The following is a 16,291-nucleotide window of genomic DNA, read 5'->3' as shown; positions in this document are numbered from 1 at the left end:
CTGGGTCCAGGGACACAGTGCCAAAATTGAGCTCATCCCAGTGCTGTTGGATGCTTTAGCAGCTCCCCCAGCTCTGACTTCCCAAAGGGCATCCTGGCCCTCTCCAGAGGTGCGGAGATAATGGGAAACTTGGTGACAGTCACCGGGTTTGAAACTTGGCTCAGGGGGTTCAAATGGACATGGGGACCAGCCCCTGTCCCTGGAGGGTTATGCAGCTCTGGGACAGGTCCCCAGGGCAGAACATCTCTATCGGTGGGAGGTTTGGGGCTCAGATGGCCGAGGTGCAGTGTGGGAAGGGGATGTTGGACAGGGACCTCTAATGACCACCTCCACCACCACTGCGGCTGCACTTGGCCCATGCCCTGGTGAAGGTGGCACTGGGGCCATGCTGCGTCTGCAGGGGTCATCCAGCCAGTGGTCTCTCAGGGCCATCTCCAGCTTTAATTAGTACTTTTTCCTAATGGATGTGTCAATGTCAACAGGTGGGGTCCTGACCTGCTCCTGTAACCAAAGGGAGAAGTCTTGGGATGCTTTTTATAATGGGGAGCTGGAGGGGGGCCAATTCCCCATGGTCAGGAGCACTGGTAGGACTCAGTCTCATTTTGGGGTCCATCCAGGCATTGGGGGGGGGGGAGGGGAGGGGGTGTGGGGTGTGTGGGGCATTTGCCTTACATGGTTAGGGTTAAAAGAAGAGGAATTAGAAAAAGCACTGAAATTCTACTGTTTGCAGCCAGCGAGTGTGCATGGCCCTGCAGCCTTCCCAGGGAAGCAGGTGGAGGTGTGTACACCTGCACACCTGCACACCTGCACATCACACCTGCACACCTGCACACCTGTACACCTGCACATCACACCTGCACACCTGCACACCCAGATGCACCCCCTCCTGTGTGCTCCCCTCCGCCCCAGACCCACTGCATCGGCCGAGGTCCGGGGATCCAGGCCAGGAGTGGCGATCCCACCTGCCTGCTTTCCATTCAGACTCTTTAAGCCTTTGGGGAGGGGGAGGACTGTGACTTTAATACATTATTTAATTTTTTTTTAATAAAAAAGGGAAAACCAACCAACATCCTGAAGCCATCTGCGCTGCCTCTGACCCGCCCCTTAGCTGTGTGTAGGTAAATTATATGGAGACATAGCTGTATATACCACGAGCAGTGCATGTGACGCAGCCAAGTAGCAGCAGCAGCATGGCCCCAGCCCGGCGCGGTGCCACCGCCCCGGCACTGCCGTCCCCATCTCCGGCCTCCCGCCAGGGAGGAGGCGGCGACCACCAAAACCCATCGCTCGAGAGCTCTCCACCGCCCTGATCTTCCCCCCCGCCGCCCCCAATTAAAATGAAAATCCCCAATTAAATCATATAAAGGAAGAAAATTATGCTAAGAAGCAAAGCATGCCAAGCCCGACCCGCCAGCGGAGAGTGAGCTATCACCGACGCGGCCGTGGCGTCCATGTGTGTCGTGTTCCTGTGTCTTGTCGCGTTTGTCCCATGGCCGGGTAGCAGCAACATCGTGGCTTCAGTGTCCTGTGTCGCGTTGGTGCATTCCACCGTCAGAGCAACTTTAGAAGCCATATTAGAGCACGGTGCACCGGGACCCCACGGAGACAGGCCCACGGTGAGCCGTGACCCCCTTCCCCCCATGTGTCCACGTCCCCGGTTTCGTGGGGCTCAGGCTGCCAGGAGCCGCAGCGGCCACCGTCTCGCTGGCCTTGGGTGCCGCTGTCACGCCGGGCGAGGGACGGGACAACGCTGGGCACAGATGTTGAGGTCGACCTATTGGTGGTGAAAAGGCTTTTTGGGGTAATTTTGGGTTACTTCTGCCTTGTCCACTTGGTGGTTTCTGTTTTGGGGGACGAGGGCTGGCACTTCCCTCTCCTGGCGGCACCGCGGAGCGAACCCAGCTGTGCCACGGAGATGCTCCCGGGGCTCAAAAAGGAAGTGAATCCACGAATCTTTGCAACGGGCTCGGGTTCCTTTTCCTTTTTTCTCCCGATCAGGGAGGGAGGAGCCAGCTGCTTTGGAAGTCGCAGGCTCGGCCACTCTTGGACCCGCAGTGCCGGCCCCGCTCGGACCGCCCCAGCCCCGCAGCGCTCGGCTCCGGCGGAAGCTGCTTTTAATGCCCCTTCCCCTCGTGTGGACTCTGTCGTTCCGTCTCTGATCGTTTGATGGTTATTTTGTAATGATTTACGTCTCCTTATTAAAGAAACGAGCTGAAAGGAGCTGGTTCCCTTCTGGTCTTGCTGCTGGGGCTCACGGGGCATCCGCAGTGATGGAGGGATGGAGATGTGGGTGGAATCACACATGGGCCCAGGTCCCCCAAAACACGGAATCATGAAATCACTTAGGTTGGAAAGGCCCTCTAAGATCGTGGAGTTCAATGCTAACCCAGCACTGCCACGTTCACCACTGAACCATGTCCCAGGTGTCACATTCACAACCATTTGAACTCTGCCAAGGATGGCGACTTCGCTGCTGCTCTGGGCAGCTGTGCCAGGGTCTGACAACCTTTTCAGGGAAGAACTTCTCCCCAGTATCCAACCTAAACCTCCCCTGGCACAACCTGAGGCCATTTCCTCTTGTCCTGTCCCCTGTTCCCAGGGAGCAGAGCCCGACATCACCCAGCTGTCCCCGCCTGTCAGGGAGTTGTGCAGAACCAGAAGGTCCCCCCTGAGCCTCCTCCAGACTGAGCCCCCCAGCTCCCTCTGACTTGTGCTCTGGGCAGCCTTGAACCCCAGCTGAGCGAGGCTGGGCCAGACATGGGGCACAGGTGGGAAATACCAAAGGTCCCCAGAGAATTCTTCACCCCCAGCACACTGAGTCTCATCCACAGTCACATCCTGCTCCACCAACCCTAAGGGAAGAACTCAACCTGCACCAATCACCTCTGAAGACTGGAACACGTGGAGGTTCCAGCAGCCTCACCCTAGACAGAGGTTCCCAGATGTGACACCACCTCCTGCCTGTGCCACACTTTGTGCTGACTAAACTTCTCAGCAGAGCAAAATCAGGGCTTGCCACCAGAGTGGGAAATGGGCCTGATCCCCAGTGTGATGTGGAGGAGATGGAACCCTCTCCTGTTTTACCTTCCCACTGGTGGGTGCTTTTACCTTCCCACTGGTGGGTGATGTACATCCCAGTTCCTTCATTTCAGCTTCCCCTGAAAAGGCGCCTGTGTTGTAGCTGCAAAACTTTTGTGCTTCTATGGATGATGGACATTGTTACGCTATGGGAATTTTTGGAGAAACAGGGAATTTTAGCACAAACAACTTGTAATTCCAGAAAGATGGAAGCAAAGTCAAAGCTTCTATTTTATCAACTCTTACTTTATTCATTTATAAATACTGTTGTGTTTACAAGCATCATAGCTGTGAATATTATTCCCAAACTTTCAAACACATAATACTTATAGTACTATATAACAACAACCAGTAAAACAAATCATTCATCTCAGGGTTTAAAGGCCACTCAAAAGTTGCATAAAAATACATTCTCTCCCCATCTCATCAGCCAGTCCTGCTTCTCCAAGGAGTTTATTTACAAAGAGCCATCACCAAACTTGCAGCCACAACAGGTGGGTTCACCCCAAGCAATAAAAATTAACTCACCCCAAGCAATTGCTTAGAAAAAAAAGCTCATGTTCCCCAAGGGAGACCATGTCTGGCAAATGCTCTGGTTCCAAGAGGGATCAATTTTAAAAACCTATTTGCTCTGCACCTTGTGCCAAGCACAGGGTTTGAGGTGTCCTGTTTGTCACCTCCTCAGTGCACTGGTTATGTCAGGTGAGAAGTGACACAAAAAAAATCCATTCTCAAGAATGTGATTTGCAGTCGCGCTGTCACCACGAGATGCTCACAGCTTTGGCTGATCAAGGACACTGAGCTGTGGGTCCCAGGGCTCAGAGAATCCAGTGCTAAGCAGACACTTCAGCTAAAGTGGTTTGCTTTAGCAAGGTGCCACTCAGAAGAACGAGCCTCCCACAGATTTCCACTCTGCTCCTTGGGAAAAAGCGCAGCGAGTGTCCTGGTAAGAAGGGGCAAAACATCAGTGCGAGATGGATTTGTCAGATTGGGTTGAACCCTCTCCCTAAAACAGACACCAGGCTTCTTCCTGCTGCCAGGAACCTGTCTGTGAGAAGGACAGGATCTTGGTTCTGAACTCTCCTCCTCATCCTGCCGGGGTGCGCGACCCGAGGCGCCAGCCCAGCTGGGGAGCGTCTCCTCCTCCACGCGGCACAGAAGGGACCAGGCTCCTGATCCCCGAGCTCCTGAGCAGAGCAGAGCCTGAGGCTGAAGCGAGGAGTGGTCACCAAGAGAGAAAACATCGAGAACGGCAGAAGTACTCACTGAAAGAGTGCACCAAGAGGGAACGGCGTGCAGGGGAAGCGTTGACTGGATCTCAAGACTTAAAGCTGTTAAATAGAGCAGGGTTAAAATCAAGGAATATAAAAAGGATGCCTGGCTCAGGCAGTGCTCTGCAGAAACCCTGATGCCTTTACCACCTTTGGTCTCTTCCTCCCAAAGCTCAGCAGCAGAGGCAGGGCCTCAGTGTACCAGGAGAAACGGTGCCTCAGCTGCACAAATGGCTCCACCAGCTGAAGAGCAACTTGTGGTCAGAGCTGCCTGGGGAGAACTGGCAGCTCCAGGAAGAGCAAGAGAGGTGGAAACAGGCAGGACAGGGAGGGGAAGGGGGGAAAATGGAGAATTGGGGGGGGGGGGGGGGGGAAACCAAAGAGAGAAAACCCCAGAGAGAGGAAAACAGAGATGCTTTCTGAGGCAATAACAAGCAAAATGTTTGAAAAGCCCAGGATTGCCTAAAAGAGATAAGTTTTACCCTGCTGAGCAAGCTCAAGTATTCTGCTCATGTTCAAGTATCTCATCTCTCTGGTCGTGGAGAGTCCCCCAAGCCAGAGCCAGCAGAGCTGTTCAGGAAGATGGTAGAGCTGCTCCATGGCCACCTCCAGATTCAGTGACCAAGAACTGCTGCTCTAGGTCAGACAGAGCCTGGGGAGTTGAAGGACAAAAGGGATGAAAGGACAAATACAGAGGGATGTAGATGGGAGAATGTTTTGGATACAGCAGGACTCTGAGAGGGAAGGTACTGTTTGAGAGGAGTCTGTTAACGGGAAGCTGAACAGAACTGATGACGTCCCACAGCATGGAGAGAGGTGCCAATGTCTAAATGCCCATGGGAGAGAACAATTCCAAACTGTTTAGACTGCATGTAACATTAAAGAGGAGTATTTCTGGGGGTTTCCTTCAAGGTCAAAGCTTATCACAAGTTTCTGACAGATCAGAAGACTTTCATCATGGCGATTCAGTTACCAGCAGCTCCTTGTCCCTCTAACGCTGACACACCCTGACCTCTCCAAGGTGTGTGGGACAGGATGCTGGCATTCTCTGTCTACAAATTCTGCTGCTAATCACAGGGAGGGTACCTGAAATACCAGACCAGGCTCTGCTATGGAGCTCTTCCTTCAGGGAGGCAGCAGGAGAATGTCCCAGATGGCTTTTGGGAAGGGGAGGCTGGTTTCTGGCATGGGCACAGCTCCCTGCAAGGTGATTCATGCTCACACACAGGTGAGAGCAGCAGAGGGTCTGTAGGGGTTCAAGTCTGTCCTTCAGAAAGCTCAGCAAGTGCCTGGGATATATCCTGTCCCAAGGAACAAGAGTCCAGGTGACAACTGGATGCTACTAGCCACAGAGACAGGAGCCCTGGAAGGACACAAAGTGACACAGGATCACCCAGGCTGTGGGGGAAAGGGAGGGTGAGGGATAAGGGTCTGACACTGAATGTCAGCACTGATGTTACTGAACAGGTTCAAAATCTTATCTAAAATAGAAGACTCAGTCTACTGGGGCAAGAGGAGAAGGTGTCTGTGCAAAACAGCTCATCAGCCTGTGACAAACATGAGCTCTGGTGGCTTTCACAGCATCACATTTAACCAGAGTCCCACATCTCAGTGGGCAGTGGGCTGATGTGCATCCTCAGAGTCCCAGCCCATGTTCACATTTCCCACCTGTAAAGGGCTTGGATATGCTGGGTTAGTTCTTCAGATGTCACTTTTTACAGTAGGAGCTTCTCACTCCAGGTCAGAGCCCAAAACCAAATACTGAGCTTTTGGAGGAAGTTTTGGCAGCTCAAACCCAGTCCTCACATTTCTCCCTTGAATAAAATGTCCGAGATACCACAACATGCATAAATTAAAAAAAATAAAATGGCAGGGGGTGTGTTGGGGGAAATACGGGTAGAAAGGGAATGTACAGCAAAGGGCAAGGCAAGGCAGGTGTGACATTGATCCCACGGCTGAAACGCTTGCTGTACGTGACGGGAAGGAGAGGGGTAGGGCTCGGTGGTGGGGTTGGCAGCTGGTGTAGGACACCCCTCCTTGTCCTTCCTTTGCTCTGGATTCCTATTTGGAGAGTTTGCTGATGACACGAATGAGGGCTCCGTTCTCATCCTTCAGCCTTTGGTTGTCCGACTTCAGCTCTGTCAAAATCTGTGGAGAGACAAAGACAAGGTGGGATCAGAGGGGCTCGGGGGGCTAGAGGGGACACTGCATCCCCTCCACCAGCACATTTCCATGGCTCTGCAGCATCTCCAGAGCTTTTACAAGCTGGCTGCCAGGCATGAGGGGTGAGAGGGGCCTCGAGCACAGCACTGACCAGGGAGTCCTGAGCCAGGGAGCCCCTGGTGCAAAGCAAGGCCGCAGCCCCAGCAGCAGGTCAGGACCAGACCAGCAGGGTGGGAACCATTTCTGAGCTGTTTCATCCCAAACCTGTGCCCAGAGTCTAAATACAGCTCAGCAGACAAGTAAAGCTGGTTTTCCTGATATGCTTTTTCCATTTTGCCAGGACCGTAAGGGAAACCAAAAGTCTGGAATCTTCATTTAGGACTGGACCTTCCAAAATCTCTTTAGAATACCCCCAAATCTCCTTGGGACCCTACAGATGTGTAATACAGCCCCAAGTGCCAAGGCCAGAGGACTAGTAGAACACACTGACACTGGAGGTACCTCCTGGATGCTCAACTGATGTTGCAACAGACAAAAGCCTTTGGAAACAGAGAAGAAATAGCTTCAACAAGACCCTTCCAGCATTTCCCATTGGTATAAACCCTGCTGGCTTCCTGTGCTGCAGTGACTGACCTTCCCTGGACTGTTCCCAACTGCTGGGCACCAGAGGGAGACCCCTGCTGCTGTCGGGGGTGTGACACACAAGGGGTCACTCCCACCATGGGTGCCAGCAGATCACAGGGTGACCAGCCCCAAGCCTGCAGGGGCACCCAGGGCAGTGTGGGATCACACACATCGCACCTGTATGAGCTCAGCCATGACTTCTGTCTGCCAAGGTGCACCTTGGAGGAATTCCCTCAAATTAAAAATCTGCACTAGATCTTCTCCTTCCTCCTAACCTGGTGTTTCAGCTTTGACCACAATGTTCTGCCCCCCTCCACCTGCAGTCCCTCCATGATCACCAGCTCTGAGTGTGGGCAGCTCCTGGGGCAGTTCCAGCTCCCACCAGAGCAATTCCCTTCTTTCATGGTTGGGCCAAGTCATGGTGGGCCCCAACACACTCAACCCCATCCCTGTGGGCACTGCTGGTGGATGTTTCAGCTGGGAGGCTTTTTACAGAGGGAGGAGGGGCTGGTGCTGCATGGGGGATATTGTGGGAAGGGTAAATCCACGTGCTGGGCTGGCCAGAGCTCCAGGCAGCGATGCTGAGTGTGCCTCCCTGGACTCAGTGCTGGTGTGACAGGCGCATCACCATGGTTGGGCTGTCACCAGAGCAGCACTCATGGCTCCTTGAGCCATTTCTCATGGCCAAAGAAGAGGCATTGCCATGACCATCACCATCACCAAAGTGATCAGGAGCTCAGAGACACAGCAGAGCTCTTGATATCTCTGCACTCCTCTGTTTCCTCCTGAGCTTCACCTGCCACTCACACTGGTGCCTCCCAGTGCCCTGCAAGAGCCCCACCACCCACTGGGCAGTCCTGTCAGGCCCCTGTCACTGCCTAAGGTGGCTCTGCAGTGCCCATTGCTGTGATAATGGGTGTGTGAAGTCCTGACACTCATTTTGGGAGAGAGAACCTGTCACAGGTCCCAGAAATGATGTGAGAGAGAACCACTCCAGTACCAGGGCTCAGCTGGAGCCTGATGGGGCTGTGCCTCATAAGGGGCTTCCTGCGACCTGTGTCACTTATTTGAAAATGAAGGAGTGTAAGTACATGTGAAATAAGTGCCTCTGCACACGTTTCCTGGTCATAACCCAGCTCCACCAGTGCCCAGTGAGGCTTCCTGAAAGCTGCACATCAGTCTTGGACAATACAAACCCTGGGCGTTCCTCCCTTTGAGTCTCAAGTCAGGTGAAATGAACCCCATGGGAACAGGCTGGAAGGGCTGGAAGTTTCTAGAAGCTTTACAGAAGTCTCACAGGAATGGTGAGCAGGAATGTGGCCCAGCCCCAGGGAATGGCAGGGCTGACCATGATGCAGCATCAGTGTCACCTGGGTTTGGGCTGCAGGCTGCTCTGAGCAGCAGGGCTGTGTGTCACCTGGGACACTGGAGAACACAGCTCCTCAGAAACCATGTGCATTCAGGAAAATGAGATTCACTGAAAAGTAGTGCTGCCAGAGCGTGGTACATCTGGCAGAGCCTAAACTGGTGACATCTCTGCACAGCTGTGATGTCCACAGACACCACTGAGGCAGAGTTTACACAAACCAGCAACATCCAGTGTTAGACCTACTAAAAGAGTTGAAACTAAATCAGCAGAGCTCACAGACCATGGCTCTCCCCCAGCTCAGGCACTGGCAGGGAATTGCAAACCTCTAAGTGAGGAGGGAAGTATGAGCCTCAGCCAGAGCAGAAGGGGGATGGAACGCAGTGATAACACTCCTGGGAGGAGGAGAGGTGACTTGCAGGCTGTGAAACATCAGTTCTTTGTCTAGAAATAATTTTGCCCAGTTTCCCCTCTCAGATCTCAAAGCCTGTGAGGAAGGAGAATGACTTAAACTCACAGTTTATGAGAAGAAATGAGGCAGGGTCAGGTTGGAGGATAGTTCCACAGATTAAAACCAGAAAGGCTGTGAGATCATTTCACCTGACCATCCACACAATCCAGGGCACACAATATAACACCTGACTCTCGTGGCCCTTATGACACACATGTGGCTTGAGCTGAGACTCCTGGAAAGGGGAAGCCACAATTCACCTGATTACTTTGTTTCTATGATTAATCAGCCTTGATATAATTTGTGTGCTAAGAATAGATTTTTTTTATCTGTGGTGTCACTTCCAGCCCACAAGAGCACACAACTTCTTGTGTCTCAAGGGATTTGAATATCCCTACTAGTAGGGCCCCCAGAAAGGAGCATTTACAGCTTTATTTTAGCATTGAACCAATGAAGTAGCAGGAAGAGATGTAATTTAACTGTGTGATGTGTGAAGACAAAGCTTAGGGAAGACTCATCCTTGGGTTTCCACCATTAATTGTCCTGCACAGGATTTAAAACAGATGATGAAAACACAGAGTGCTCCTGGTCTGGCTCCTTCTGCATCCCCCACCCTGTGCCAGCCCACAGGAGACAGGGGGGATGCTGAGCCTGTGGACTCATACTCAAAAATTTCAGTTTAAAATAAGGAAATGAGCTTGTCCTTTTTGTTCAAGGGACCAAGAAAACCTGCTGAGGATAGTTTACTTTGTAGTTTTTCTAAAAATACCCTTTCTGTCTAAAATGTTTGCTTTTCACAACATCCCTGAAAACTTCTTGATAATCTGATTTGCTGAGTGCCAGCTTCTCCCTGAACCAAATCCAATTAAAAAAGAATTATATTATAAGCAGACATGTAGCACAAACCGCTTATTTTCAAGCGTCCAAGGCCAGGTTGGACGGGGCTTGGAGCAACCTGTTCTAGTGGAAGGTGTCCCTGACCATGGTAGGGAGTAGGATAAGATGAACTTTAACGCCCCTTCAACACAAACCATTCTGTGGGTCTGTTTCAAGGCAAAGTACCAGGCAAGGAGCTGCTGGCACTGCCAAGCCACCCCAAAGCCATTCCCCAATGCTAAGCTGGCAAGGGCAGCAGCATCTGCCAAGCAGAGCAAGAGCCAGCGGGGTGAGCAGAGCTCCAGCAAAGCCCTGCCATGGCAGCAGCACCATGCTCTTGGAATTCAGAGATCCTTTGCCACAAGCTTTTGAGCCACAAGCTTCACCAGCCACCCTGGAGAGCAGAGGCGAGCGGGAAGCCCCCGGCCAGGAGCAGAGACCTGCCTGGAAGAGTGGAAGAGGGAGGCAAGATGAGCCGGAGGGAAAGCAGCTACAGCTCCTCTGATTCCGAGGGCTTGGAGGGCAGAGAAAGTCTGGCTACGACCCGGGTCAGAGCCCTGTTCTCAGCCAGCAGTTGCTCATTCATCTGCCTCAGAGTGTGAATCTGTTTGAGCTGGTGGAGATTCTGCAGAGAGTGAGAGGAGTGCACAGAGAAATATAGAGAGAACATCATGGAAATGAATGGGCACAGAAATGGGAGTTTAGTCCATAGGAAGTGAAAGAAAAAAAGAGAATAAAAGAAATTAGTAGCAGTGAGTGCTGGATGGGGAAAGCCTGACAACACACCAAGGATATTCTGGGAATCAGCCCTTTCTCCAGGGGCCCCCAAAGTCAAAAAATGTCAAATACAGGGATTTCCCACCACAAAGCAGGATTATATTCTACTTTACCCAGACAGCCCTGGGACTTGGGAACTGCTGTGAGACCTATCACCAGTGACTTAACACCTAGACAGGCTCTGAAAGCACTGGGAACTCAGAATTTCTTTAAAACTCCTTTTCTTCATGTATCTCTAAAAGCCAAAGCAGCTGTGAGGAGCAAAGAGGAATAAGAACTTCCTGCAAGATCTCAAAGGCACAGACTGAAGCACCTGAAAGTGTCACTGTCCCACAGCAGATCACTGAGACAGGTACTGTGTCTGCTTGTGTCCCTCATCCTTGAGTGATGCTCCTGGGTCTGCCCAGGCTCAGCCCTGCCAAAACCTCTGGGGTTTGGTTTCTCATCCCTGCCCAGATTCAACTCTTCTCTGTCTCAGGGCTCAATTTACCTCTGACCTTCAGAGAGGACAAGTATGAATCTTAAACTGCTTATTTTAGGAAGAGGAGTCCGAATGAGAGCATCTCCCACCGTGGGGATGTGCCAGGAGGGCATGCCTGGTGACAAAGGCAGTGAGGGGCACAGGACAGGGCAGAGATCAAGTCCCACACTGGGGCCAACACAGCAACAAACTGGACATGGGTACAAACTGTGTGGGTACAAACTGGGGCTTGCACAGGTACAAACTGTGCACAGGTACAAACTGGGCACAGGTACAAACTGTGCACAGGTACAAACTGGGGCTTGCATGGGTACAGCAGCAGTGGGAGGTCAGAACAGAAGAGCCATGAGGAAGCAGAACAGGGAAATGGTACAAGCCATGCATACATCCCAGTGCCACAAGGATGACACTGTTCCCAGTAATGCCAAAGTGAATTAATGCACAGGACATTTACACTACAGCAGGTGCCAGGAGATGCCAAGAGCTGTGGAGCTGCTTCCTGAGCAGCATCCCTGCCCTCCTTCCTCCTGAGAGGTTGGACAGTTGGGCCACAAGAAAACAAGAACACCTCCTGAGCAAGAACCCATCCTGCATGATGGAGGGAGCCCCAACACTGGGCAGGGGCAGGCAGGAAACATCCACAAGAAGAGTTGTAAATTCAAGTTACAAAATCCCAGTCCCAAACCAAAGCAGTCCCACAAAGCATCATATTCCTCCCCATGTCCACTTAGTGGCAGAAGAAGACAGAGGGAAGGGTCTATGGGGAAGAGGGTTCCTTTCTACCATTTCATTAGCAAAAAGCACTCAAAGGGAGGTGCTGTCTGTCCTGAACAAGGAGCACCATGAAAGAATCTACTGTGACACAAAGACAATGACCATCCACCCAACCTGCACTACTCAGGTTGCCCAGAGAAGTTGTGGCTGCTCCATCCCTGGCAGTGCCCAAGGGCAGGTTGGACGGGGCTTGGAGCAACCTGGGATGGTAGAAGGTGTCCCTGCCCATGGGCAAAGGGTGGAATGAGAAGGGCACCTTCCAACCCAAACCAGTCTGGGATTCTGTATGACCCAGAGCTAACTGCAGCTGGCAAGGAATCTGCTGTGTCCCAGGATATTTTGTCCAAGGGCTCATTCCGGTACAAAACTGAAGCACTTTGTATACCCCCAACCATCAGCTCCATTCTCAGCTGCCCAAAAGCACTACATTTACTCTCTATGACAGAATGAAGACACCTCTTTGGAAAGCTTTGCAAAACCAAGATAAGCAAGACAGGAAGGCAGGGAGCCAGCAAAGGATGGGGTTTGAGCCCCTGAGATCATCAAACTGACAGAGCAGCTCCTGGGACACACAAACACAGTTCTAACACTGGATAAATCAACAGATCCCAGGACAGAGCTACAGCAAACAAACTGCAGGAAAGCTGCAGTGACATCTCAGCAGTGAGATCCCTGCTCACCATATCCCATCCATCCATCCATCCATCCATCCATCCATCCATCCATCCATCCATCCATCCATCCCTTCCTTCACAGCCCAAGATTTGCTGGCTGCCACTGTGCTCAGTGAGGACAGACAGACAGACATGGCACAGCTGTCCTGTGATACATCACACCAGGAGCTGCTGGAAGATGCTTGTACTGGAATAGTTATTTCTTTTGATGGCACCAAAACCAGTTGGGGATACTTGGTCTGTTCACCCTGGAGAAGAGGAACCTGAGGTCAGACCTTAGCGGGGGCTGCAGCTCCTCCCAAGGGGCAGCTCCGATCTCAGCTCTCTGTGAGCAGGGACAGGACTCCAGAGAAGGGCTGGAGCTGTGTCAGGGGAGATTTAGGCTGGATATCACGAAAGGTTCTTCCCCCAGAGGGTGCTGGGCACTGCCCAGGGAATGATCACAGTCCCAAGGCTGCCAGAGCTCCAGGAGTGTTTGGACAATGCTCTCAAGGATGCCCAGGGTGGGATTGTTGGGGTGTCTGTGCAGGGCCAGGGGCTGGACTGCGGGTCCCTTTCAATTCAGAATATTCCATGATTTTATGCTACACAGACAATAAAGACCCTCTGTTTTATAACATGGCTCACAGCTGGCAGAAAGCATCTAACATACATAGTAGAGGCATCGTGCTATGTGAGGTGGAAAGGACTGTGATCATTTCAGAGACCACCTTTGTTTTTCCACACCAGCACAGCACGGAACCTCAGCATGGTCCCATCAGCCCCTGCTCAGCCTCCACACGCTGCACAGCCCACAGAAAGGATCATTTATGTAAAATGTGTGTGTGCTGTAGGTAGGCCAGGCTCCTGTTTATGCACCAAATCCAGCAAAGGCTGGGAAGCTGGGACTGAAGCCAAGGGCAAAGAGCAGGATCTGGATGATACCGCTGTGATTGCTTATCACTCTGCTTGATACTTGGCTTAGCAAAAGCAGGTTTCTCAGTTCTCTGAACCTGCCTTCCATTAACAGATTTTGTGCCTGCAACACTAAATAAAAATGCCCAGAGCCTGCACGATGCTGAAGCCAGGAGCTGCAGCACTGCTATGGAATAAAGGAGCTTCTGCGACCTTCAAGAACAATTGCTGTGTTAAGTTGGGACCTCAGGCACTTGGCATTGAATTCAGCTCACTGCAAATGTTAATCTTCTTTCTCCTGCCTCAGCCAAGGTTCTGGATCTCCAGTTGAATTGTGCAGTCACTCAGGGAAATGCTGCCCTGCTCTGTCAACTTTGCAAGAGCAGGTCTGAGGAGCAGCTCTGTTGAGCAGCTCTGCCACCAAGGTTCTTGAAGTTACAAAGCCTGTCTTGTTCCTCTTCACTTCTCTATGGCTTTGGTAGCAGGGGTCACACTCCAGACAGGAACAAAGCTCATTCCCTCAAACACAGGTTGAAGTACTGCACATTTTTGTCACCTCTGCCTCCTCTTCCTCATAAGTCAGCTGCAAGGAGAGGACAGCCCTGGCCAGGACATCTCATGTGCACAACTGGACATAGACACCCCTGGATCCAATAGCTGTATGTGAGTCTTGCTGGATTCAAAGACTAGTGGAAAGAATTCCCAAAAACAACCTCAGACCTAATCACCTGACAGGTTTGGTTGTTTCCACTTGCTGCTTTCCACATTATAGGAGACTGGTGGACTTGCCTTTTCCTTCACAATTCCTTACTTATTCCTTCTGACTCTGCACAACAGCTACTCAGGTAGTGCAAGGAGCAAGAATGAAAGTCCAGCCAGAATAAGTAGATTTTCCTGGCTCAACTCCCACACTAGTGACTAACACAGATGCTCTGCAGAAGTTATCTCCCTCCAGGCAAACACAGCAGGGCTGTTTCTCCCACTTCAAGGCATCATGAAAGTGGATACCGTTTCCTTTTGGAAAGGTCCAATTCAATGCTTCTTTCTTAAGAGGTTTTATATTCCTTCTTTTGGAGTAGATGTCAGACAAGACATGTCACAGTGCCCTCAGGTACTCACTACATGCTTAAGGTTTTGCAGAAAGTAGTAAAAATGTAGCACCTCAGAAGAGAGATTTTCCAAATCCTTGTCTATTTGTTCTACTGACAAAAGGCCACTCTGGTTGTCCAATGCAGCAAGAACAGGCAGAAAGCAGAATCAGCACCACTCTCAAGGACCTGAAGCTCATTTCCAGCTGGACCACAGGTTCCTTCAGCTCATGTCTCTTGAGGCAGTGTTAGAAGACGTCCAACCTCCAGCAGTGCTTCTCCTTCTGCACTCCCTTGGCTTCCATGGCTCTGCAGCTCCAGACCACCTGAACTGGAGGCACTCTGGCTGTGTCCAACAGACCCTACAGGCACCTTCCCTCATTAATTGCTTTCCAGAGCACTATGTTTCCAAACTGAGGCCACTAGAGGCCACCACCTTGTCTTCTTACTCCATGGGCTGAAGCTGCAGGTTTGCAGTGATCTGCAGAGCTGAAGGACTAACACAAATTGTTCATGCCTGTATCTCTCTTGAAGACCACAATGCCATAATTACAGGAAAGTCTCTGTGCAGTTGAAGGTTTCTACCTGCTCACTGAACAAAGAGTTTGGAATTTAGACATATTCAATCCATCCTCTTTCTCCACCTGGCTCACACATCCACTCTTATTTTCCCCTCTCCGAGAGAACAAGAGCCTTTACAGCAAGAATCCACCAAATCACTGCGCTACTTATTGCAGCAGAAGATGCAGCACAAGCCTTTCAAAGCTATGTGCTTGGTAGAAACAAAAGCTTCAAACAGAAACAGAGCTGGAACCTCCTCCAGGGTGGCAGGAAGTCGTTTCTGTCAGCGCGTGGTGCAGGGAGAGCTCTCAGGTGGGTCCTTCCTTCTGAGAGCAGCTTGGTCCCACCTGCTCATGTTGAAAGGGAAGGAAAGCAGGGGGCAGAGCACAGGGACACTCACTCTGTGAACACGAGCACTGACATTCAGCAGAACGTGCCACAGCACTGCCAAACCAGGTGAGGCTTTGGGGGTGTGTGGGCAGCCAGATGCTGCTGGGGGCTGCAGGACTCCCCTCACGGCCACAGCCGTCCTGGAAGCCACACCATGGGAGCAAGAACGTGCTGGAGCACCAGTGGTCATGGCTTGTGACAGCAAGCCATGCTGCACATCCCGTCAGGAAGCAAATTCCTCTTTGCTGGAATTATCCCAGGCTGCCGTGGCCTCCCAGTGACATGCTTTGGGAAGGGAGTATAGGAACACAACCACTCAGTGTTTTCTCCTGGCCAGTGTGCGTGAGCTCAAAAGCCAGCTTTGTCTTCTTACCCATCCGGAGAGAACCTCAGTGGCTTAACTTGGGCTGCAGACTAGTCAGAGCACAGGGGGTCAGCACACTGGAACTCAGCGATGCCACAAAAAGTTAGTTTGGGAAGGCATTTAAAGAGAACAGCTTTCACCATTCTCAGATCAAACAGAAGAACAAATCAAACATAGGAGCAATTAGATGAATGAGAACCAGGACAGTTTATTAGCATTTCATGTTTGGAGAACAGGGCCATTAAAGCAAGTTCTGACTGCAGAAAGGAAAATGAGATCCTTCCCATGGACACCTTTAACATCCTCCTCCTGCGTGACAATCCCCAAAGACATGAATACAAAGCATGTAAAATGGAACAGACACAGTGAAGATTATTTCTTACCTTCATTTCCTCCTCCATTTCAGAGAGTTTTCGCTCCAGGGCTCTCTTCTCCTGTTTACAAGGATTCATGACAAAG

The 16,291-nt window shown here is 51.4% G+C and overlaps 1 protein-coding gene across 7 annotated transcripts in view; it reads right to left on the bottom strand.

The window, feature by feature from the left end:
- Positions 1 to 3,303: 3,303 nt before the first annotated feature.
- PPP1R12B (protein phosphatase 1 regulatory subunit 12B) overlaps positions 3,304 to 16,291 on the bottom strand; it is a 133,707-nt gene continuing 120,719 nt past the window's right edge. For 3 of the 7 annotated variants that reach the window (XM_038162791.1, XM_038162794.1, XM_038162795.1), the window contains 3 exons: positions 16,216 to 16,266; positions 10,274 to 10,454; positions 3,304 to 6,497 (listed from right to left, as the gene is read on the bottom strand). In XM_038162791.1, coding sequence (XP_038018719.1) covers positions 10,320 to 10,454; positions 16,216 to 16,266 — 186 coding nt within the window. In that variant the 3' untranslated portion in view covers positions 3,304 to 6,497; positions 10,274 to 10,319. Of the gene's footprint in view, positions 6,498 to 10,269; positions 10,455 to 15,841; positions 15,910 to 16,215; positions 16,267 to 16,291 lie in introns of all 7 variants that reach the window. The other 4 variants (XM_038162792.1, XM_038162797.1, XR_005259783.1 and 1 more) reach the window with 3 other exon arrangements.

The sequence above is a fragment of the Motacilla alba genome, chromosome 26 (genome assembly GCF_015832195.1).
Source record: "Motacilla alba alba isolate MOTALB_02 chromosome 26, Motacilla_alba_V1.0_pri, whole genome shotgun sequence".
Lineage (NCBI taxonomy): Eukaryota > Metazoa > Chordata > Aves > Passeriformes > Motacillidae > Motacilla > Motacilla alba.
Note: the sequence above shows the minus strand (reverse complement) of the source record. Positions and strands in the feature narration are given on the sequence as shown.